The sequence below is a fragment of the Pollachius pollachius genome (genome assembly GCF_949987615.1).
Source record: "Pollachius pollachius genome assembly, chromosome: 9".
NCBI classification, from domain to species: Eukaryota; Metazoa; Chordata; class Actinopteri; order Gadiformes; family Gadidae; genus Pollachius; species Pollachius pollachius.
In genome coordinates this window covers 649,763-672,892 of record NC_136942.1, presented here as the reverse complement: position 1 = coordinate 672,892, position 23,130 = coordinate 649,763, and the positions used below count along the sequence as shown (strand labels likewise).

The 23,130-nt window shown below is 46.1% G+C and overlaps 1 protein-coding gene across 1 annotated transcript in view; it reads left to right on the top strand.

Annotated features, from left to right (window-relative positions):
- Window positions 1–23,130, top strand: part of shank3a (SH3 and multiple ankyrin repeat domains 3a) — a gene marked incomplete at its 3' end in the record, with an annotated part of 146,709 nt that overhangs the window by 106,258 nt on the left and 17,321 nt on the right. The window contains exons 15-17 of the mRNA XM_079743386.1: window positions 10,516–10,591; window positions 15,635–15,717; window positions 21,679–21,803. Coding sequence (XP_079599512.1) covers window positions 10,516–10,591; window positions 15,635–15,717; window positions 21,679–21,803 — 284 coding nt within the window. The remainder of the gene's footprint in view (window positions 1–10,515; window positions 10,592–15,634; window positions 15,718–21,678; window positions 21,804–23,130) is intronic.

Here is a 23,130-nt window from a genome sequence, read left to right as displayed (position 1 = left end):
ATCAATGCTTGTGTGCCCCTGTGTGGGTGTATGTGTCTGGGTGTCTATGCGTGTTTGTGCTTATGTGTGTGTGTGTGTGTGTGTGGGTGTATGTGTATGTGTGTGTGTGTGTGCATACGTTTTGTTGGTGAGTGCCTCTGCGAGTTTGTGTATGTGTGTAAAAACATTTGGTGATGTGTTACGCGTATGGTTGTTTACGGGAGGTGTTGAAGTGTGATGTGTCTGTGAGAACGAAAAGAGATACAACCCTAATGCTACCACTTCAACATAGTACACACATACACACACACTCACACAGACACACACACACACACACAAAAACACACCTACACACACACACACACACACACACAATGCCTAAATGCATATTTAGAGGTTAATGGGAGATGTTTATGTGCATTCATGGAGGAGATAATGATCAGAGCATGATCTACCTCTCTTAATGATGCCAGCAGACTGCTGGGAGCAAGTCGTTTGAAACAGGCCGTGGTGCAGCTATAGACGCTATACTGATAGCCCTTTCAACCACATTAGCTCTGGTTCTTGAACTGGTTTCGTTCAGGATACTCGTTACCTCGGTGCTATGTAGCGAACCAGCCGAGGTTTCCACCAGTCTGGAGCGAACCGCTGTTGTCAAAAGCGCGTCGTCAATGCACACCGGAAGTGAACAGCCGTGGCGACTCTTTACCGTGCTCTGTTTCCAGCCTGTAGAGCGTGACAATCCCACGGATGTTGTCATGGTTTGCACGTCAGGTCAGGGAAAGCCTGTTTGTTGGGGTTCCAGCTTCGAGCCGGCTTTTCAGGTTCCGAACCAATTTATTTTAGATTTTTCTAGAAGCCGGAACAGAACCCATTCTGGGGGTATTAGAGACATCAGTCATCCCCCCGCTTAGTTCAATTATCCATGTCCGCTTTCAGGCTTCTTTCAAATCTGACTCGTCGATAAGGACGCACTCACGAGAATGGACAAATCAAAAAGCTGCACACTCGATATTGCATCCTTACAAAATGCTCTCAACTTTTATTTCATCTCTGTGCTTTCCTTGCCCCGCCCCTCTCCCCTCCCTGCAGCTCAGTTGAATGACTCACAGCTATGAGATTAAGCCCAGTCAAATCCAGCCAGGGCTATTTATATCCTGCCCATTAAGAAGTTTGAGAGTGTCTCCGTACTCCACCGGAATGCTTAAACAGCTGCTTTGCCGCAGCAGCAGGGACCCAGAGATCAGCCTTCAGATAGAGTGAGACTTGCCCTTCACACAGAGTGAGATCAGCCTTCAGATAGAGTGAGACTTGCCCTTCACACAGAGTGAGATCAGCCTTCAGATATAGTGAGACTTTTCCTTCACAAAGAGTGAGATCACCCTTCAGATAGAGTGAGACTTGCCCTTCACAGAGAGTGAGATCAGCCTTCAGATAGAGTGAGACTTTTTCTTCACAAAGAGTGAGATCACCCTTCAGATAGAGTGAGACTTGCCCTTCACAGAGAGTGAGATCAGCCTTCAGATAGAGTGAGACTTGCCCTTCGCAGAGAGTGAGATCACACTTCAGACAGAGTGAGACTTGCAGAGTGATATTTACAAAGAGTGAGATACTCCTTTTGAGAGAATATTACCCTCCAGAGAGAGTACGAATCATGACCAATGGACTGAGATCACCCTTCCGAGAGTAGGATGTCACTCTTCAGAGAATGTGAGACTTTCCCTACCAAGAGAGAGATATCACCCTTCATAGAGAGTGACACTCAAGATTCATGGAGAATAAGACATACCTTTGATTTCCATTGGTTTTGAAGGAAATGAAACTCATTCTTTATGTGTGAGACACATCCTCAACGGCGTCAGACACATCCTTCATGGCACATATGAGGTAAACCCTATATTGCTAGTTTGAGAGTTGAAGTCACTCTTTCCAAGTGAGTGAGACAGAAGCAAGCTGGAGCCTGGTATTAGTCACAAAGTCTGAGGTTGAGCGTTGGAACAGGTGGGAGGGCATGGATCTGAGCAGGAGCATTTTCCTGCCCTTATGGTCAAACCTATTTTTAGTGTGGAAAACTGAACCTGAAGTGGGTCACACACCGAGAAGCTGCGTGTAATTTGGGGAAGCATTGCATGGTGTAGCGAAGCATGGCGCCACGAATCAAGGCACTAGGACATTGCACAGCTATAGAGCAACATATTATCTGTTCCTCTGGGTTTATAGAAAGCAATAATGGCAAAGCAAACTCTGGTTATGGCTGGGTTCACTTCTTCATTAAAAAAAATGCTTTCAAAATGTTAAGACGCGTTCGCTTGCAGTGTGTGACCGCCTTCAAGACTCTATGTTCTTTTTAAAGCACGACTCCCTATCATCAATCATCCCAGAGCAGGATGTCAATAGTAATTACTAGTCGGCTGCCGGTTTACATTCAGGAGATCACCTGAGAAAACACTGTCCGCAATACCCAATGTCACAGACCCGAAGTGTAAAACTTGCACACACACACACACACACACACACTAACACACTCACTCTCTCACTCACTCACTCACTCACTCACTCACTCACTCACTCACACAAGCATGTGAACATAGGTGTCTAAGAGCGTGTGACACATTACCAAGTACCATTGCTAAATGAGAAGGTAGTTTCAATTCTCCTATAACCATGTAATTAGGAAGACAGTAGCCTACAGGTGACCCTCTCCTTTTATCACTCAATATTATTAGCATTTTTGTTTGCACATGCTAGGCTGTATTTCACTCTGCCAGTGGCGGTGAGAGGGTAAATGTAGGCTGTATTTCACTCTGCCAGTGGCGGTGAGAGGGTAAATGTAGGCTGTATTTCACTCTGCCGCTGGAGTGCCTGACAGGCGCTACGTCCCGCTGACAGGAAGTTGGCTGTCGGGTCAGTGACACCTGTCCCTACACTGCATTCTCTCTCTCTTTGTCCCTCTCTCGCACGCTCTTTCTTTCTCTTACTCGCTCTCCCTCTCGCTCGCTTTCCCTCTCCCTCGCTCTCCCTCTCGCTCGCTCTCTCTCACTCTGACCCATTTGTATTTTCCCTGTCCTTCAACTATTTATTCCCTCTCCACAATCTCCCCTTCTGTCTTGTAAATCTCCCTTTCTCCATCTTATCTTATCTCCATGTTTTGCTCTGATGTCTCTTGTGTTTATATCCTGATGTTCAAGCTCATTTTCACTTTAATAGTGACGGGCAATCCCTATCTCTTCTCCAAAGGCAGTGTGATGGCTGGAGCCTATAACCAATTCAATCAGGCCAATGTGTTGACAAGGCCAGAGATGCCAAAAAAAACAAACTCTTAACAATGTAAAAGACATCGTCTACGTGGATTCTGCCCAGGACAAAGGAATGGCTGTCGTTTATGTTCTAGACATCTGTTGAAAGGGAACCGGTAACAAACAAGGCACAAAACAGAGAACTCCTTTTTCATGGACTGTCTGTTAGTGAGACTCAGGCAGCAGAAACGAGCCTGTACTTCCTCTGGCGACCTTTAGGAGGTTTGCAGTTGGTCTCAGCAGAGAAATGACTTCCGAGCCATCCATTCTTAGGGTTAAGATCTTGGGGTCAAGCTTATCCCCATATTATGTATTTTAAGTGGTCCAGATTGACAGTTATATTATTCATAAAAAAATATGATGACTAAGCCATAACCTGTTGCAAGGCTTCCATTCAAATCCCGGCTTCAATGTGCCAAATATGGATCTGCTTTGGTTCCCACTGCTCTTTGCTAAAATTGTAAACAATGGCGATGCTCTGTAGGAGGCAAATCTGCCAGCCTCATGTCGTTTGTAAACCAAATTATTCTGCAGTCTACAGTTTGGTCTCCTTAGTTATTGTGTTAACCCTTTTGGACAAAATGGTCTCTAAAGATGTGTTTGGTGTCAATATGATGGCAATATGACTTAACAGCACTTTGAAATAGTAATCCACGCCTTTGTGTTATATGGGGGTTAGCGGGTCCTCCATTGGCCGTCTGCAACTGGTACAAAATGCTGCTGCCCGTCTTTTAACTAGCACAAGAAAGTATGAGCACATTTCACCTATTTTAGCTTCACTCCACTGGTTGGCTGTCCATTTTAGAATTAATTTAAAAATGATTTTATTTGTTTTCAAAGCCTTGAATGGCCTTGCCCCACCTTACCAATCCGAGCTGCTCCCCGCTACATTCCCAGCCGCTCCGTCAGGTCAGCTGACCAGTTGACCTGACGGAGCCCAGAACCAGGCTCAAACTCAGGTGAACAAGCTTTTTCCATTGCAGCTCCAAAACTGTGGAATAATTTGCCACTGCACATCATACAAGCCCCTTCACTGTCTCTTTTTAAGTCCCATCTTAAAACTCACCTCTTTCCTCTGACTTTTAACTCCAGGTAGCGTGTTGATGTTACGTAGATGTGTTGATGTTATGTACATGTGTTATGTGGGCAGTGTATTTTTATTATCTTTATGTATTTCTTATCTTGTTGTACAGCACTTTGGGAACCTTGTGTTTGTTTAAATTGTGCTATATAAATAAAGTGGATAGGATTGGATTAACTATGCTCTGTGTTGGTGACACTAAACACTATGGACCATAGTAAAGGTGTGATTCTGCCTTTAGACCGATCAAACACCACGAGTAAGCCACCAGTAAACCACCGTGTCGCCATCGGTTTCGGCCGAGGTACGAACAATTTCTGGATGTCCTTTCAACCAGTTTTGCATTACTATATATTTGAGGGGGGGCATGAGCTGAACATATTTGAGTGCAAAATGAATTGTATTGTTCAAGATACAGAATATAATTGAAGAAATGAGCTAACAAGGTATAAAAGTTAATTTTAATGAGCTGTTGTCTCTCATTTGGAACTGACTGCAGGCCCATTTGTGATCCGGTAACGAGCGCATTTAACGGGTTGAGTGGGGAGCGGTGCAGGGAGCAGGGTTATGCAAATCAGATAGTATCTTCTTTTACACACTTGCTCTCTCAGACTCACAGACACACACATATAATCACCTACGCACATATACCCAGATACACACATATACACGCACACGCACACACATACACCCACATGCAAGGTAATTGTGGACTGTGCTAAGTGTAATTGTGTGGAGTCAGCAGGTAGATTACCATAGCCAACTAATCCATTTTATTAGAAGAAGACAGTGAGGGAGAGTAGGAGAGAGAAAGAGAGCAGGAGAAGGAGAGAGCAGAGCGAGAAGGTAGGATAAGGACAGAGGAGAGAGAAAGAGAGGGAGAGGAGATGGAGACTAGAATAGAAAATCTTGGAGAGAGTAGGAGAGGAGAGAGTCTAGGAGAGGAGACAGATTAGGAGAGGAGAGAGTCTAGGAGAGGAGACAGATTAGGAGAGGAGAGAGTCTAGCAGAGGGAAGGAGATAGAGAGAAAGGTATAAAGCATCAGCTGGAAGATGCATTTGGTGGTGACTTTAGCTGAGTCTATGTTATTGGTTGCCAATTCAGGATTCCTTCTCTTTTTCTGTAATGGAAATCCCTTATGTTGTCTACCTATACATTTAGCGTGTGTGGGTGTTGGCGAGTGCCTGTTTTTGTGTGTGTGCGTGCATGCGTGCGTGTGTTGTGTGTGTGAATTCAATGAAGATTGTATGCATTGTGTGGTTCCTGTGTTTGTGTTTATATATATATGTGTATGTGTACCTTTTTTTGCTTGTTTGTTTGCTAGGAGTGTGTGTGTGTGTGTTAGCTTCTTTTTTTGTGACAGGTAAGACAGAGTGATCCTCTTCTCACCTTTTAATCAGAAATCAGTGAAGTGTGTGGAGCCACCTCTTATACTTGACCCTCTCTCACTCTTACTCTCTCTCTCTCTCTCTCTGTCTCTCTCTCTCTCTGTCTCTCTCTCTCTCTCTCTCTCTCTCACCCTGTGTGTGTGTGAGGACCCGATCCATATCAAATCATAATAGATGGCAGCACTATTTGAACAGTGAATCAAAGCTTAAGCAGCCCGCTGCTGTGTCGTCAATACAAATCACGTTTGACAAGGAGGCACACTGGGTAACAACAGGCCTTTCAGACACAAACACAAACACACACACACACACACACACACACACACACACACACACACACACCCACACACACACACATTCAAAGCTGCATGGAAGTACATGGACATGCCCTTCTGCTGGCCATGACTAAACACACTCCTCCTCTTTCTATATCCTGCACTCACTCTTCTTGAGTGTGAGTGCAGTCCATCCCTCCATCACTCTATTCACTCTTGTTCACTCTTGCTGCTCCCCTCTCCCTCACTGTCTCACTCATAATTTCTCTATCTTCTCTACGTCACTTTTTTTCCTGAATACCTCTGTATCTGCCCGTGTTCCTCCGAGCCAGTCGCTGTGTGTGCTTACCTTTCTGTGTGTCTGTGTGTGTGCGTGTGCGTGTAATATACACATGTGCACTCATCTTGACCTTGACTCCCAGGCGCTGTGTTTAAAGCCTCTACGCTATCTTAATTCTGCCTCGTCTTCAAATCGTTTAACTATTCAAGGCTCCTTCCTTTTTTTAGAAAACAAAAACGTATTTATTTAAAAAAGGTATTTATAGTCCCGGGCGTCCGCTTCTTAGACAACTCGACACGTCAGAGAACAGAGCCAACCGACTCCAGAGAGGAGAGAAGGGGGGAAGGGAACGGCTGGGGCGGCAGTAGACGTGCGAGCGCGCGTCGTATCCAGACGTGGTGGTAGCGTGTTTTCAGACAGAACCGGGCCGAGGCGGCCAGGTGGAGAACAGAAACACCAGGACTGTCTGACAGCACTAATCTGCTGCCATCACAGAGAGGGAGTGTGGAGGAGGAGGCAGGGGGGGGAGCAAAATGAGTGGTGAAATGGGGGAAGCAGTGTCGAGGAGCCGCATGTGAAACTCAATGAAGCGTAGCGGTGAAGAGGACTCCAACGCCGCCCAGGGTGAGGATGACAGGGGAAGGTCAGGAGGAGAGGGGTCGTTCGGGGGTCCGGAGGCGGGGCTCCGTGTCCGGGGGCACCGCGTCGTCAGAACATCGTGTTGCCATGGAAGCGGCCGCCATCGGCTCTGCTGAGACATGGACTGTTGTTGACCGCCGGGGCCGTCGGAGGAGCCGTCGGTTGTCGTGGCGATGGTGTTGTTGTTGTGCAGCAGCAGCAGGATGGACACCACGGCAACCGTCGTCAAGGGGCAGCGGCCTTGCGCCGGCCGTCGTGGCCCCCGCCCAGGTGGGTGGAGCTGTGGCCCCCACCCCGGTGGGTGGAGTCGTGGTTTTTGTTGAGTTTCTGTGACTTTTGTGGGGGGAAGAAAAACGATTGGAAAATCTCAAGTCAAAGCCCTGCAGTAAAATAATAGGTTGGTCGTATTTTATTGACAAAATGATTTGAGCTACTTACAATTGCATAGCTAAACGTTCAGAGAAAGAGAATAGAGTAAATGTCTGCAAGAAAATATGAAACAAAAAATAAATACAGTACGGTAAGGCATTCAATGTACAAATGGTGTTTTTCCCCAAACATCTGATCACACATAAATGATAATTGATCCCAAATATCTTCAGTCCACATTCAAGTATCATTGAGTCAGAAGCAAAATCCAATAGTCCTGTTCCGTAACAAAGCGTCCCTTGGAACCCATATAAATAAAATCCCCTGTCTACTTCCAAACAGAACCTGTTGGTTCCACCGGAATGGAAAGAAACTCTTCCTCTCTGTATGCACTTCCCATGTCTGCCAGTCATGATTAACAGAGGGTCTTAATAGTGGCTGAACCTTGGCTGACCCAAACTCTCCCTCTCAGGCTCACCTGCGTTACACCACACTGGTGCCAGAGAGGCAGCTATAGTGTCTATCTCAGCAGCGCATTATTGATGCCATTGAACTGGACGATTATCCCACTGATAGTACTGTCTGTTTGGATCTCCTTGTGTGTGTGTGTGTGTGTGTGTGTGTGTGTGTGTGTGTGTGTGTGTGGGTGTGTGTGTGTGTGTGTCTGTGTGTGTGTGTGTGTGTAAGTAGAGGGACACTGAATCTCACAGATAACGGATGTTTTTGTTCTGTGCGTGCTTTTCCTGCCACTGTCCCCTCTGTTACCCTGACTCTATTGGGAGCATATTTAAATCCCATTTGGAAGGACGAAAAAAATCCCTTCTCTTCTATATGAATATATAGCTATAGGTACAGCTATAGTCATGACAATAAAGCAATCATATTTAATCAAATTATATTGAGAAATAGAGGGAGAGAGTGTTAGAGTGACACACATCCATACACAGAGAGACAGAGAGAGAGTTAGAGACTGAAAGTGAAAATGGGTCAGCTCTGTGCCACCTAGCAAGAGAGCTCGGAGAAACCTTGACAGACATATGACACACAAGCCCTCACGTCGTGTGAGGAACGGCTGGGAAAGTGATTCTGTGCCAGTGGGAACCGAGCCGTACTGCGTCATTGTCTTGGTCTGTTTTAGACATTTCAATTATAAACAGTGGTTTGCAACTTGAATTGATTGAGTGCGGCCGTATGGCTAGGCGACGGCGAACGTACATTGATTGTGGCTATTGATTGTCTTTCATCTGATGGATTTTAAAAAATGTATTGCTGAATAGTCACATAGTGTTTTTGTATATCTGAGATGTAGTAGAACATTGGAACAGTTTGTACCGGTCACAGGGCCAACGACAATTGGAAATAACCACTGTGTATGTGTTTGTGTGTGTGTGTGTGTGTGTGTGTGAGTGAGTAAGACAGTGACTGAGTGTTTGTTTCTAAGTGCGTCTGAGTACGTGTGCATGTCTCTCCATCTCTCTCTCTCTGTCTGTCTGTCTATCTGTCTGTCTCTATCTCTCTCTCTCTCTGTCTCTGTCTCTCTCTCTGTCTCTCTCTCTCTGTCTCTGTCTCTCTGTCTGTCTTTCTCTCTGTCTCTGTCTCTCTCTCTCTCTCTCTCTGTCTCTGTCTCTCTCTGTCTCTCTCTCTCTCTCTCTCTGTCTCTGTCTCTGTCTCTCTCTCTCTCTCTCTCTCTCTGTCTCTGTCTCTCTGTCTCTGTCTCTGTCTCTGTCTCTCTCTCTCTCTCTCTCTCTCTCTGTCTCTGTCTCTGTCTCTCTATTCACACCCTCAACTGATCCACATAAAGCCCGGTCCCAGATGCTGTCGGGCTGATCCAGATTGGACCATGCGTTCCATCTGGTGCCAGGCTTTCCCTTCTGTGTGGAATCACGGAGACAGGCCTGTCTATCTGTGGACTCCAGGGTTCTATACTGTCTGTACCCAGAGTCTGGGTTCAGCTTCCACAAGCCACCATATAGCATTATATACCCTATAGGCATGGCAGCCGGCTGTTTCAAAGCAATTTTGCACATTAATGTGTGTGTGTGTGTGTGTGTGTGTGTGTGTGTGTGTGTGTGAATGCGCCCTGAATATATATTCAGTCACCATGACAGACTTGATAAATTAGTTGCATTACCCAGTGACTGATACCAACCAGTGCATATCATACTCACAGATACACAAACACACACACACGTACACACAGACACACGCACACATATATAGGGGGCTGGAAAGTGTTCAACTCCTGAAATAAAGGCTACTTGCTGTGATGGAAGCGGCAGAATCCCCTGTAAGTTGCTTTGGATAACAGCATCAGCTAAATAGTACCATTAATATACATACTAAATCTCTACACATTTAGTCGACATGCATTTTTAAACAAAGAAACAAACACACTCAAACACATACACACACACTCACTTACTCACTCACTCACTCACTCACTCACTCACTCACACACACACAAAACCCTGGAAAACTATGTCCATTTGGTTCTCTTTCTTGGTTCTTTAGTTTAGCTTTATTTAGTGTCTGCTTTAGTTTATAAGCTAGAAACGGCGTTGTTGACTCTCCTCCTCCCATCTGCCGTCTTCTGACCCCTGCTGCCCTCCGCTCACACCGTGGCCCCCCTCCTCCAAGAAGCTCCACACCCAAGGCTCGCTCTACAATCTGTCTCCTACCTCCTTCCTCCTTCTCCTCTCCTATGACAGAACCTTTATATGGAACGACAGAACCACTAATGATTCCATCTCCAAGGCAACGCGCTCACTCTGCACACGCCTCAGCAGTGTGGGAGTGAGAATCGCGCGGGAAAGATCTGTGCATTTTCTGGCAGGCGCTTCTCACATAAGGTAGCATGGGTACAGAACTTAATGCAGGAGTGTATGGCCATTGTCGAAAGAAAATGGTACTCGGTGATAGACTCCAACTGCATTGTTTTCAACTGTGTTTTTTGGGAGTTGCTCAGGTGTTTGTCAGTGAAAGTGGTGATAATGATGTCTGAATGTGTTCTCTGTGGTTGTGTGTGCCATCGCTCAGACAAACACAGGAAATACACTGACCTCTGCTACTCGCAGACCAAAACATAGTATCTGTAGAGCACCTGAAAGGTTTTTAGTGCTGGAAAAAAATGTTTTTGTGTGATTTGCTCCAGGTTAGAACACGGTGGTCTGATTTAGTCACTGATCATGGTCCCTTTGTGTGTTGCAGAGACGCGAGAGGACCGTACCAAGAGGCTGTTCAGACACTACACTGTGGGATCCTACGACAACTTCACCTCATACAGGTAGCTCTCTGCAGACACTGTGCCCTTTTGAACCGGCTGAGTGCTTCTGTTTCATGCTTCAACACTTTAATTCGCTGCTAAAGCCTCTTGCAAGAAAGCATAGTTTAATGACCAGAGTGAGTTTTCTTTTTAATTCCATTCTTAATAACGGCATGAAACTGACATGGATTTCTTACCTTGATAGCGCCTTTTTTTTTAATCACAGTTAGACATTGTGTCAAGGATTACAACCACTGAATGATATAGATGAGGCTGCGTTATCATCCATAGTCGTTCCTCAACACTCCATCTGACCACCCTTAGTGTTGATCTCACAGCCTGCTTCATGAAGTCATTGGATTATCTCACAGAAACCACCATATACTCTCACTCCATCTTCAGGCACTGCCATTCTGCTGCCACCTAAAGGTAGCTGCCCAGTAATGCAGGACATGTAAAATATCAAATGCATTGTGTAATTGGTCTGATTACAGCGTGCATGTGACTGTGGATGTCGTAGCATCCATTTGCCTCAAATACGTTTTCTTTTTCAAATGCACAGTATAACTCAGGACCTGTCTGGACATTTAAATACTTTTGACAGCAAAGGGTTGACCAGGTTATGAACAATTAAATAGAACTATTCAAAACAGAAATATACTAAATATATATATTATACAATAACGACCGATCAGATGCAATGGTGATCGCTCAGGAGCCTGATGGCCTGTGAGTGGAAATTGTTTGTAGTCCACTGCTGAATGCTCCTGTAATGCCCCCTCCCGCGGCTTCCTGAAGTCCACAATCATCTCTTTGATTTTGCAGACGTTGAAAGAAATGTTGTTGTCCTGGCACCACATAGACGGGCCATTCAAATCTTGTCACTGTGGGTGGTCTCATGGCTGTGTGATGAGACCCAGGGCGGTTGTGTCCTTTTGCAAATCTGATGATGACATCCGAGATGTGAGTTGCCACACAGTCATGTGTAAACACAGGAGCACAGGAGGGGACTGAGAACAGAGCCCTGAGGCACTCCCGTATTCGGGGTAAAGACACACATGCCTATGCTTATGCAGCCCTATATAAGTATTGCGTTTTTGTTGCATTGTGCACACTCAAGTACATGAGTTTATTTCATTGGACTAGTATTTGCACATGTGTCTGAAATATTTAGCTTTCTGTTTACTACTAAAAATGTTACTTTGTTCGTACCATGTGAAATGCTGGACTGAAATAAAGCCATGTCAATCCGTCACTTATTTCATAGTGTTTGTAAGTGGGCCCTGCAAACCAAGTGTTATCATGCAAATGGTGTTTAAATGCCAGAGAAGGGAGTCTGAGACACCAAGCTGTCCTGAGGGAGAGCTCCCATTATATCCAACCTCTTAGCCAGAGAGTTAACAATTAGCCAGCCTTTTAGAAAGGCCAGGTTAATAGACCCCAGTCTTCATTCTGATTAAATGCCACTTTCATGAAAGGTTTGCCAAATGTGGATCCTTCTAGCAGGTTTGGCCTGCTATGTTGTGTGTACAATATTCAGGGACTGAAATATGGTTGCGCTATTGTGTGTGTGTTCATTTAATTGGTAAGGAGTGTGTACAGCAGATTCCACATAATGTTCTTGTTGTTATATATAATATTTCTCTCTCTCTCTCTCTCTCTCTCTCTCTATACATATATATAGATATAATATAGATTAGATATAGAATGTTTTATGTTATCTATATGACATGATTTGGGATTCAGTAACATCCATTCAACAACACTATTTATATATATATATATGTGTGTGTGTGTGTGTGTGTGTGTGTGATATACGGATGACAGAAACCTACTGATTCATAAACAAATACAGTTGAGGTTTGATTCAATACAACTGCTGAAGGAATACTGTTATTTTGAAGCTGCATTTCAGTTGAGGTTTTATCCTGAATTATGTCGGTAAGCAGTAGAAGTAGTGAAAGAGCAACATTCAATAAGTCGCTAAGGTAAGTATAGGAGTCGGTGTTATTTTTGTGGAGAATTCAGCGGGGAAATAGTGAAATCTGTGTTCAAATGAAACTCTCCCGCTGTGTAGATTCTAACAACTGGGACAACTGGGGACCGAGCACTTCATTTTGATTTAGAAGTAAGAGCTTAGGCTGTGTTCCAATCAGTTCAAAAACACCCCCTATGCCAAATATTGCTCCGCACTCAGAATTCAGAATTATCTCACTGCCTAAAATGCAGCCACTACATTCATACAGAACTCTAACTGCCCAGAATAGTCTCTAAGTGGCGGGTAAACATAGAATCAAAACCTGTGAATTAGTTTGTCAGCACTATTGGAGAAACGTACAGTTTGTGTGTGATCACTTGTGTTGGACAGTACAAAGACGCAGCTGTGGGAGCTTCTAAACACTGGAATATAATGGATGTCAATGACTCACCAACTGCCCTGTTTTGGAACCAGCCTACACTATGAGAGGGGTTGAGTTTAAATAAAATGCATGGCTGATTTAAAGTACATCTTGACATAGACTATGTCAACAATCAACCTGGGGTCAAACTCTCTCTACCTGCTACAGTCTGTGCAGCAGGTATGTATTTCGGCCATTTCAATCACCAGTCAATCAGAGCTGTTAGAGCTTGTTAGCAGAAGTCTGGAGAGCGGACCACTGCTGAGCTCATTAACCCCAGACATTGTGCTCCGCGTCAAAAACAGCAATCAGTAGAAACGAGCAAGACAAAGCTGCAGTGTTTGATTAAAAAACGCCTAACAAATAAATGCTTAAGATTGTGGTGAACTTCACAAGCTATAATTGACCACATGTGGGCTTTTTCTGCCAGTTGACATTTTGTGATGTGAACCCTGAAGCCAGCTGTTTGCTGAGAGGTTTGGAAGATGACTGTACATGTAGTTTTGTATGTGTAGTATTTTGAATTACATATTGTCTCCACTCATAAATCCACATCTCTCACATTGATTAGAATATAAAAGATAAACACTTCTAGAGTTTATTCCTTGAGATTGTTACTTAAAAGACTTGGATGGTTTAAACAGGTTCTTGAAACTGTTTAAGTAGGTTCTTGAAATGGTTCAAGCAAGTTCTGGAAAAAAGGTTTGAGCAGGTTCTTTAAAAAACTAATGCACAAGGTGGGTTTTGTGCATTATTTTAATGCTCGATACAATTGCCAGCAGAGATGTGTGGGGATTGTTGGGCGTTGGACTGAACACCCAATATGCCTTACATACACGGGGCAGCAGCCTCATGAGACCACACAGATCACACTCTGTTCACCTTGTATTTCTCTCTGCAGATCGGTCTGCGCTTGATCCCTTTCAAAGCCTTTGCCAAAAGCTAAAATGCTAGGACCAATCAGCACTCGGGGGAGGTAGCTTCAGTTCATGATTTACTACCGCCGCACACTACCAAATTTAAAAAAAGGCGATGGAGGGACCCAAGGAAAGTGAATCAAAACAGTTTTTAACCAAAATAGACTGTTAAAGCTAGGTGAGGCAATTTATTTTAGCAGCATCTTTTTTTTCATAATTGTTTGAATTCTCTTTACATCCCGACAGCAATCAATAAATCAAATGCTCTGACAAAAGGAAATAACCCTACATATCGCTGTCGCAGACTAGTAATAAGCCTGTCCAAACATTTTATTTGGCCCAAATTAAATGATTGGATGGATATCCTGTCCGTCTACCTTCTTACCGGGCTACCTGACCATGCACTCATTGCACCTGACCGGATTCTTACAAGGCCAGGCAAACCTATTGCTAATACTAGTTAGCAATAGTTAGCAGACCTACTGCTAATGCTAGCGAGCTAGTTATGTGTTTTGCCAAGGCTTTTTTAACTTGCATTAGCTAGTTAGCAGACCTACTGCTAATGCTAGCGAGATATTTATGTGTTTTGGGAGAGTAGCTTTAGCGGGAGGCCTGGTTGGGGTTGAAATATTTTTGGGCGGCTACTTACAAAATATAGAAAATTTAAATAAACTTTACAATAAGGATTGACAGAAATCTGCCCGCAAGGCTCTTCTCGGATTAAAGTATGTCTTTGCCCTACTTCTAACCGCATTCAGCGACAGCGAAGAGAGCACGAGGGTCACTCTGATTGGCTGGAGTTTTGTGAGAGAGAAGCAATCAATTGCCACCCAGCCAAAACCAGACTGATATTCATCCGGAACGCAGACATGTGAATCCAGACGGTCTCAGGAAGCTCCTGAAGCAGAGAGGGCAGAACTCAAACTACAGAGCTCATGGATTCAGTCAAACATAATGTTTTTGGCACTTTACCTATATAGCTCTGGAAGGTACTATCAAAACCGTATGTTAAGCAAATAAATCATTTTTTCAATTTTTCTTTTGCAAACCAAGCCAGTTCTTTCTGCCACCCTTGGTGACAACACGCTGGGAGTGAGGCTGTTGGTCTCACTCTATTCTCCTGGTCCTGCTGTCCTCGTCCACCTGATGATAGCATCTATGTGTGGTACCATCAGGTGGTATCTACACTCTCTGTCCATTTCTGAAGCGACAAATTCTCCTCAGATACCAACTGGACACTAGGCTCCCTTAGAACATTTCCTCACTCTCAGCTTTGATGCCATAGCTAGTACACTCCCTCAAACACTTATATGTGCACACGTACACACAAATAAAACCCCCCATGGGTAATCCTGAGCTAGGTTTCATTTTCTTTTAAACAGATTGGGTCATCAGAAGAATAGTTACAGGTGACTTTGTGTGTATCCATTGGTCGAGTCACTGTGTGAGCATGTATGTGCACATCTGCACTGTCCTTATCCCGTATGTCTCTCTCTCTCTCTCTGTCTGTCTGTCTGTCTGTCTGTCTGTCTGTCTGTCTGTCTGTCTGTCTGTCTGTCTGTCTGTCTGTCTGTCTGCCTGCCAGTTGGTGTCTCTCTTGCTCTCTCTCTCTCTCTCTCTCTCTCTCTCTCTCTCTCTCTCTCTCTCTCTCTCTCTCTCTCTCGCTCTCCTCCCCTCTCCCTCCCTGTCTTTCTCTCTCACTGTTGTGCCTGTGTTGGCTTAACACCGTCTCTCCCTCTGTGTTCTAGCGACTACATCATCGAGGAGAAGAATGCAGTCTTACAGAAGAAGGAGCACGAAGGCTTCGGTTTCGTGCTGCGGGGGGCCAAAGGTGAGGTTCCCATGGCGACCCGATCACCTGCCCCACCGCCAATGAAGCCTGCGTTACCCCATCATTGACATGCATCAAATTTGAGCATTTGTTCATGAGTGAGCTGCCACTGTGTGTGTGTGTGTGTGTGTGTGTGTGTGTACGTGTGTACGTGTGTGTGTGTGTGCGTGCATGCGTGTGAAGCGAGGTGTGAGGTTGGTATTCTTAGTCACATGGTACTACTGATCATATGATCAGCGTCATGCTTTTATCAACAAAACCCTCATTAACTCAAACGGACTCAGTGGCCTGTGTGTCTGTGTGTTAATGTGTTAGTGATTTTGTGTGTGTTGGTGTTTGTGTGTGCGTGTGTGTGTGTGGCCCCTGTTGTGGCGTCCTCCTCAGCTGAGCTGTCAGCTTGCTGTCCCATCTGTTCCGTGCACGCGTGCACACGTGCACACAGCCTTCAGCTTTGAGAGAAAATCACTCGGCTTCTCCTCACATTTCCACGTCTCTTTTACTTCTCTCAGCCTCTATTGCTCTTTTCTACTCAGAGATATAGAATTCAGACACACATAGAGATGACCTTATTGATCCCGGAGGAATGTATTTGTTATATTTGCTCAGTGCAAGCCAGAAAGGTCAAAGTAAAAATAAATACAATAAACACATCTAGAAACTAATACAAAATACAGCATAGATACAAAAGATTCTTATTATAGATAACATATGCACCTAACCATCTGTATCCTTTTGCATAAAATCGAAATATATGAAGCTTAAGCTACGTTAGGTAAAGTAAGTGACTCTAAAATAAAGTCAAGTGTCCCAAGTTTATTGCAGGCCTATTGCACGTCTTACGTAATGGTGAAATGGCTGTGTTCAAAGTGACCGAACTAAATTGACAGTGCAGAGTTCAGATTGACTCACCTCCGGTGGTGAGATGAGTTAAAGAGTTTGACGGCCACAGGAATGAGGCGTTCCTGTGGCGTTCCCTGGAACTCCTAACTGCCAAGGCTCTGAATGTGCTCCTCTGTTCAGACAGCACTCTGCGGAGCGGGTGGGAGTCTTTGTCAAGAATGGAGTTCGAACAGCATCTTCCTCTCTGTAACTGCTACCAGGGGGTCCAATGCCACCCAAAGAACAGAACCGGCCCTCCTGGTCACTTTCTTTATTCTGTTGGAGTCCGCCACCCGCATGCTGCCGCCCTAACTCTCCACAGAGTAGGAGAGGGTGCTGGCCATCACAGACACAAAGGAATGCTACACAGCAGAGGTTGAGGGTCCGAATCTCCTCAGGTCAGCCTTCGGCTTCTTCGGCTCACTGAGGTTGAGCTGCAGTTCGTTGAGTTCACACCGGTCGGCGAAGCTGATGCAGCCAACCACTGCAGGGCCATCAGAGAATCACTGCAGGGCCATCAGAGAATCACTGCAGGGCCATCAGAGAATCACTGCAGGGCCATCAGAGAATCACTGCAGGGCCATCAGAGAATCACTGCAGGGCCATCAGAGAATCACTGCAGGCGGCCGGACCTGTTATGTGGACCAAAGTTCAAAGTCCAACATTTTTTTATTAGTCGCATGTATGTAAAAAATAAAATTTTACATACAGTGAGATTAAAAAGGGGTTATCACTCATAACCCAATTGGTGCAAATTGCTAAAGCCTGAATAAATAATCAATAATAGTAATTTAAAAACAGACATCCCTTAATGAGCTGGGGCTATAAAAACGGTCGTAAAAAATGGTATATAAAAGTGCCTGTAACATTGTGCAAGAGTGCAAAAGTGCCAGTTATAGTCCACCAGAGTTAAGCAGTCTAACTGCCTGTGGAAAGAAGCTCCTCCTCAGTCTCTCAGTCCGAGCTTTAAGGCAGCGTAGCACCAAGTCTGCGGTGTAAAGGGTGAAGAGGAATAAAGACAGGAACGTCCCCCTGTGGCGCTCCGGTGTTACCGTGTCCCCGTACCGCCGTGGGTTCCGGACACGCTGGATGGTGTTGGAGACACTGGAGAATGATTCTCCCATGGCCCCGCGGCTGGTCCTGCCCCCTGTGTTCCAGCTTCTTCCTGTAGCTGTCCTTCCCCTCTTTGATCTTCACAGACAGATCGCTCTGTACCCTCACCTGAACACCGCCTACTTCTCGTTGAGGGGGGATCTAGGGCTCATTGGTGATCCAGGGCTTGTTGTTGGGGCAGCGTTTAACCATCTTCAGGGGAACAGCGCTGCTTGAACAGAACTTGACGTAGTCGGTGATGCACTTGTCCTGCCCGAGCAGCGCGAAGTGATCCTCATTGGTCATTGGTTCCTCGGAGCAGTCCTTGCGGTCATCGCTGTGCTCCTAAGACCACCTCCCCACAGTCCTGAAGCGGGCGGGTACACCAGGGCCTTGTGCATAGGAGGACGACGGACCAGGTTGTGGTCTGATCTTTGCAGCAGGGGTTTTGCGGCAGAGCTTAATGCCTCATTAACATTGGCTCTAAAGGGCTGATTATGGTTCCACGTTCACGCAACGTAACAACCACGCAGACACTTCGACACTGTCGAGAACCTTTATGGTTCTGCGTCAGGTTTTAGTGAGCGGACCAATCACAGCCCTTGCTGCTGCGTCGCCTTGAAGGAAGGTTACAATTTTTAGGAGGCGCACGTCAGGCCCTTGCGGTGGACGCAAGGAGGGTCCACAAGGACGCGAGGGGTCCGTAACCTCCTTGCGTTGCGTGAACGTGGGACCATAATCAGCCTTTAAGATCCTCCTCTCTCTGGCGGGGCAGCCCATAAACTGAGGGACAGTGACCATCAGTCCCGTGCAGTGATGACGTCCCGGGAGATCAGCCATAAAGGCAGAGGGGTACAGAGTCCGGTGCCTGGCTGTGACGGAGTGTGAGGTCACCCCTGGTCGCGGCATTGGCCGAGGGGAGGTAAACAGGGACAATAATTGCAAGCGTGAACTCCCTGGATGTGTCGTATGGACAGAGCCCTACGGCTAATAGCCCTTCAATGCCCCGGCTGCAGATACGCTCCTTAGTCACAGTGTGACCCGGATGACACCATCTGTTGTTAATGAAAATGGCATTTCATCCGCCTTGCCTCGCGCCACTTTCAGTGCTGTATCCGTCTGCCCGGACAGGCGGCCGTCGATGGTAACAGAGGAATCAGGACTAGTTTCGTGCAGCCATGCCTCGGTAAAACACGTCCCACTACGTTCACGACCTTGCTCCGATTCCTCCCCAGGGCTGCCAGTTTGTCCAGCTCATTGTCCAGCGACCTCACGTTGTCCATAACGATGGAAGATTGTATTTCCTCTTCGCATCTCTCCGGGTTTTCTGTGGCGTTTAACTCCCGCTCGGTTACCACAAAGTATCCACCCCTTGTCCTTTGTCTTATCTCCATGGAAATATTGAAATATAAGGGATGGCTAACATGTGCCCGCAGGTGAAAACAAAGTCACCCACCTCGTTCCTGGTAATAGATCTACCCATCACCATAAAACAGTACTAAAAACATTCTCCTAACCTGAATGTACAATTTGCAAGTTAAATCTTAAATGGACTACAGCCCTTTACGAACCAGTGGCCAATGTAAGCGCTTTTAAATATTGCCTAACATTCACCCATTCATGCACTCATTCACCGCCCGGCGTGTCCACCATGGAGTCGGCAGCCAGCTCGTCGGGGGCAGTTAGGGTTAGCGGCTGACAACGTGAGGTCGCTCAGGGACACACTCGCCACGGCCAGGAGGAGCCGGGGATCGAACTAGCAACCTCGGGGCGACCAGCCGACCCGCTCCACCTCCTGAGCCCCATGCCCCCCACGCTGCCACACAGATCCACGCACAACGCATCCGACATGAAGCAAAGCACAGCTGCACAAGGTGTGGTTCAATCTTCTGATTGTATTCTATGAGCGTGTAAGTGTGAGCTAAATGCAGCAGATGATACCATCTTTGGCTCAATAACGGGCCGATCAATAATCGTGGATCACATGTCCTTGTAAGCTCGGGTTGGGGCGGAGGTCGGAAAGGTAGAAAGGTAGAACACCTCATCACGTCGGGCGAATTCAAATCAGCCAAATCACCAGAATCACCAACTGTGAGAACTTTGTGTGCCACTATCCACGGGCACACTGTGTCCACTTTGCTAATGCACATCCCTGCTTCCAGCTCAGGCCGGTTACCATGGCAACCACTTATGGGCATCCATTCTTGTGTTTGTTTTACTGCACATAACTGCTTAACACACTCACACAAACGCACGCACCTACACACACACACACTGCCTCGACGTGCACACACACACATTCACACAGAGAAACACACATATTCGCACAATAATAGTAGCATAGTTGGACTGTCTCCCAGATTAAATTGAGTTTGTAGCTGTGCACATTTATGCATTCATCTGTGTGTGTGTGTGTGTGTGTGCGCATGCGTGTGTGTCCGTGCCTGCCTGCCTACTTGCGTGCATGTGTTTGTGTGTGTGTGCGTGCATGCGTTTGTGTGTCCACAAATATTCCAAAAGTGATTAGTGTACAACTTCTTCACAGTGTGATTTGATCTCCTCGCTATGGTAACAGAGAATATGTGGAAGTGGGTGTATAGTGGGTTCATAAAGCTCTGTTTTTATTATAACATTACATAGTACAGATAACACAGCAAATGGCTACTACACGTTCCTTCTAAAACTGTAACCGAAGTAGAGATATGAGCAAATATACAGTATTATTGTTTATTAAGCATTTCATTTCAACCTTATCTCTCCTTACTATGTGTGCAAGAAAGTCCAGCAGTAATCAACAAATCCGTTGTAAATGTATAATATATACAATATAAAATCAGCATGATCCAGTCTGCAGTGTGCGTACAATGTACAGTGAATTAAGATTTCTTGTGGATAGAGCAGACCATTCAGACAAATTGTGTGTTCACATGGCATAATGTGTGTTCACATAGCATAATGTGTGTTCACGCGTGTTCACGTAACATAGTGTTTGTTAACGTGTATTAACATAACGTATGTTAACATAGCATTACGTTCGCTAACATTACCAACATTTGTTAACGTGTGTTCACATAACACAATGTGTGTTATCCTGTGTTAGCTTTACAGAAATGTGTGTTAAGATAACATAACGTGTGTTAAAGGGGTCATATTATACCAGCAGGTGTGAGTGTGATTAGCCGTTACAAGCCGTTTTGGAAATGTGAAGCTTCTGACATCACAGATGGGCGTGTCCGCCTAGATGTGTTCTGGGTAGATGAGTCTACCTGCCCACCCAGTGGGCTGTAGCAACAAATCCAGGGGGACACGCCCACCTGTGATGTCAGAAGCTGCCCACCTGTGATGTCAGAAGCTGCACATTGTAACGGCTAATCACACTCACACCTGATGGTATAATATCAATTTCAATTAATCTTGTTTTTGTTTTGTTTTATTCTGTTGTTACTTGAATAATTATACATTTTAATTTTTTTAACATTTAACATTTCTTTAACATTACATAATGTGTGCCTATATGTGTTAACACAACATAACGTTTGTTAATATTACATGATGTGTGCCTGTGTGTGTTAACACAACATAACGTTTGTTAACATTACCTGATGTGTGCCTGTGTGTTAACACAACATAGCGTTTGTTAACATTACCTGATGTGTGCCTGTGTGTTAACACAACATAACGTTTGTTAACATTACCTGATGTGTGCCTGTGTGTGTTAACACAACATAACGTTTGTTAACATTACCTGATGTGTGCCTGTGTGTTAACACAACATAACGTTTGTTAACATTACCTGATGTGTGCCTGTGTGTTAACACAACATAGTGTTGTTATCATTACCTGATGTGTGCCTGTGTGTTAACACAACATAACGTTTGTTAACATTACCTGATGTGTGCCTGTGTGTTAACACAACATAACGTTTGTTAACATTACCTGATGTGTGCCTGTGTGTGTTAACACAACACACTGTGTCTGTTACCACGGCAGCGGAGACGCCCATCGAGGAGTTCACGCCCACGCCGGCGTTCCCCGCGCTGCAGTACCTGGAGTCGGTGGACGTGGAGGGCGTGGCCTGGAGGGCGGGGCTTAGGACCGGAGACTTCCTGATAGAGGTAACCACTAGGACCTGGAGGGCGGGGCTTAGGACAGGCGACTTCCTGATAGAGGTAACCAATAGGAGCTGGAGGGCGGGGCTTAGGACTGGAGACTTCCTGATAGAGGTAACCAATAGGAGCTGGAGGGCGGGGCTTAGGACAGGAGACTTCCCTCAGCTACCGAGCTGGCTAGCGTTCAAGGGATGATTTGAAGAGGAAAACAGCACCCCCCCTTGCTCCCTTACCTGTTGGGACACCCTACCCCAAAGTAAGGGGTACGCTTAGGGCTCTAGGGGTAGGGCTCTAAGGGTAGGGCTCTAGGATTAGGGCTCTAGGGGTAGAGCTCTAAGGGTAGGGCTCTAAGGGTAGGGCTCTAGGGGTAGGGCTCTAGGGGTAGGGCTCTAGGGGTAGGGCTCTAGGGGTAGGGCTCTAAGGGTAGGGCTCTAGGGGTAGGGCTCTAAGGGTAGGGCTCTAGGGGTAGGGCTCTAGGGGTAGGGCTCTAGGGGTAGGGCTCTAGGGGTAGGGCTCTAAGGGTAGGGCTCTAGGGGTAGGGCTCTAAGGGTAGGGCTCTAGGGGTAGGGCTCTAGGGGTAGGCTTAGGGCTCTAGGGGTAGGGCCCTAGGGGTAGGCTTAGGGCTCTAGAGGTAGGGCCCTAGGGGTAGGCTTAGGGCTCTAAGGGTAGGGCTCTAGGGGTAGGGCTCTAAGGGTAGGGCTCTAGGGGTAGGGCTCTAGGGGTAGGGCTCTAGGGGTAGGGCTCTAGGGGTAGGGCTCTAGGGGTAGGGCTCTAAGGGTAGGGCTCTAGGGGTAGGGCTCTAGGGGTAGGGCTCTAAGGGTAGGGCTCTAGGAGTAGGGCTCTAAGGGTAGGGCTCTAGGGGTAGGGCTCTAGGGGTAGGGCTCTAGGGGTAGGGCTCTAAGGGTAGGGCTCTAGGAGTAGGGCTCTAAGGGTAGGGCTCTAGGGGTAGGGCTCTAGGGGTAGGGCTCTAGGGGTAGGGCTCTAGGGGTAGGGCTCTAGGGGTAGGGCTCTAGGGGTAGGGCTCTAAGGGTAGGGCTCTAGGGGTAGGGCTCTAGGGGTAGGGCTCTAAGGGTAGGGCTCTAGGGGTAGGGCTCTAGGGGTAGGGCTCTAAGGGTAGGGCTCAAATCTAGGGGAAGGGGGAGGATTGGGACAGGGCCTTAGTCTCCCTGCTACAAGTTAATATGGTGGTATGCAATTTGGGACGCAGCTCTTGTGTTAAATATGTTTTAACATAACCTTGTATCTATGTATACATGGATGACTGTATGTATGTATGTATGTATTTATGCATATATGTATGCATGAATGTGGCTGTATGCGTTTTGTGTGTGTG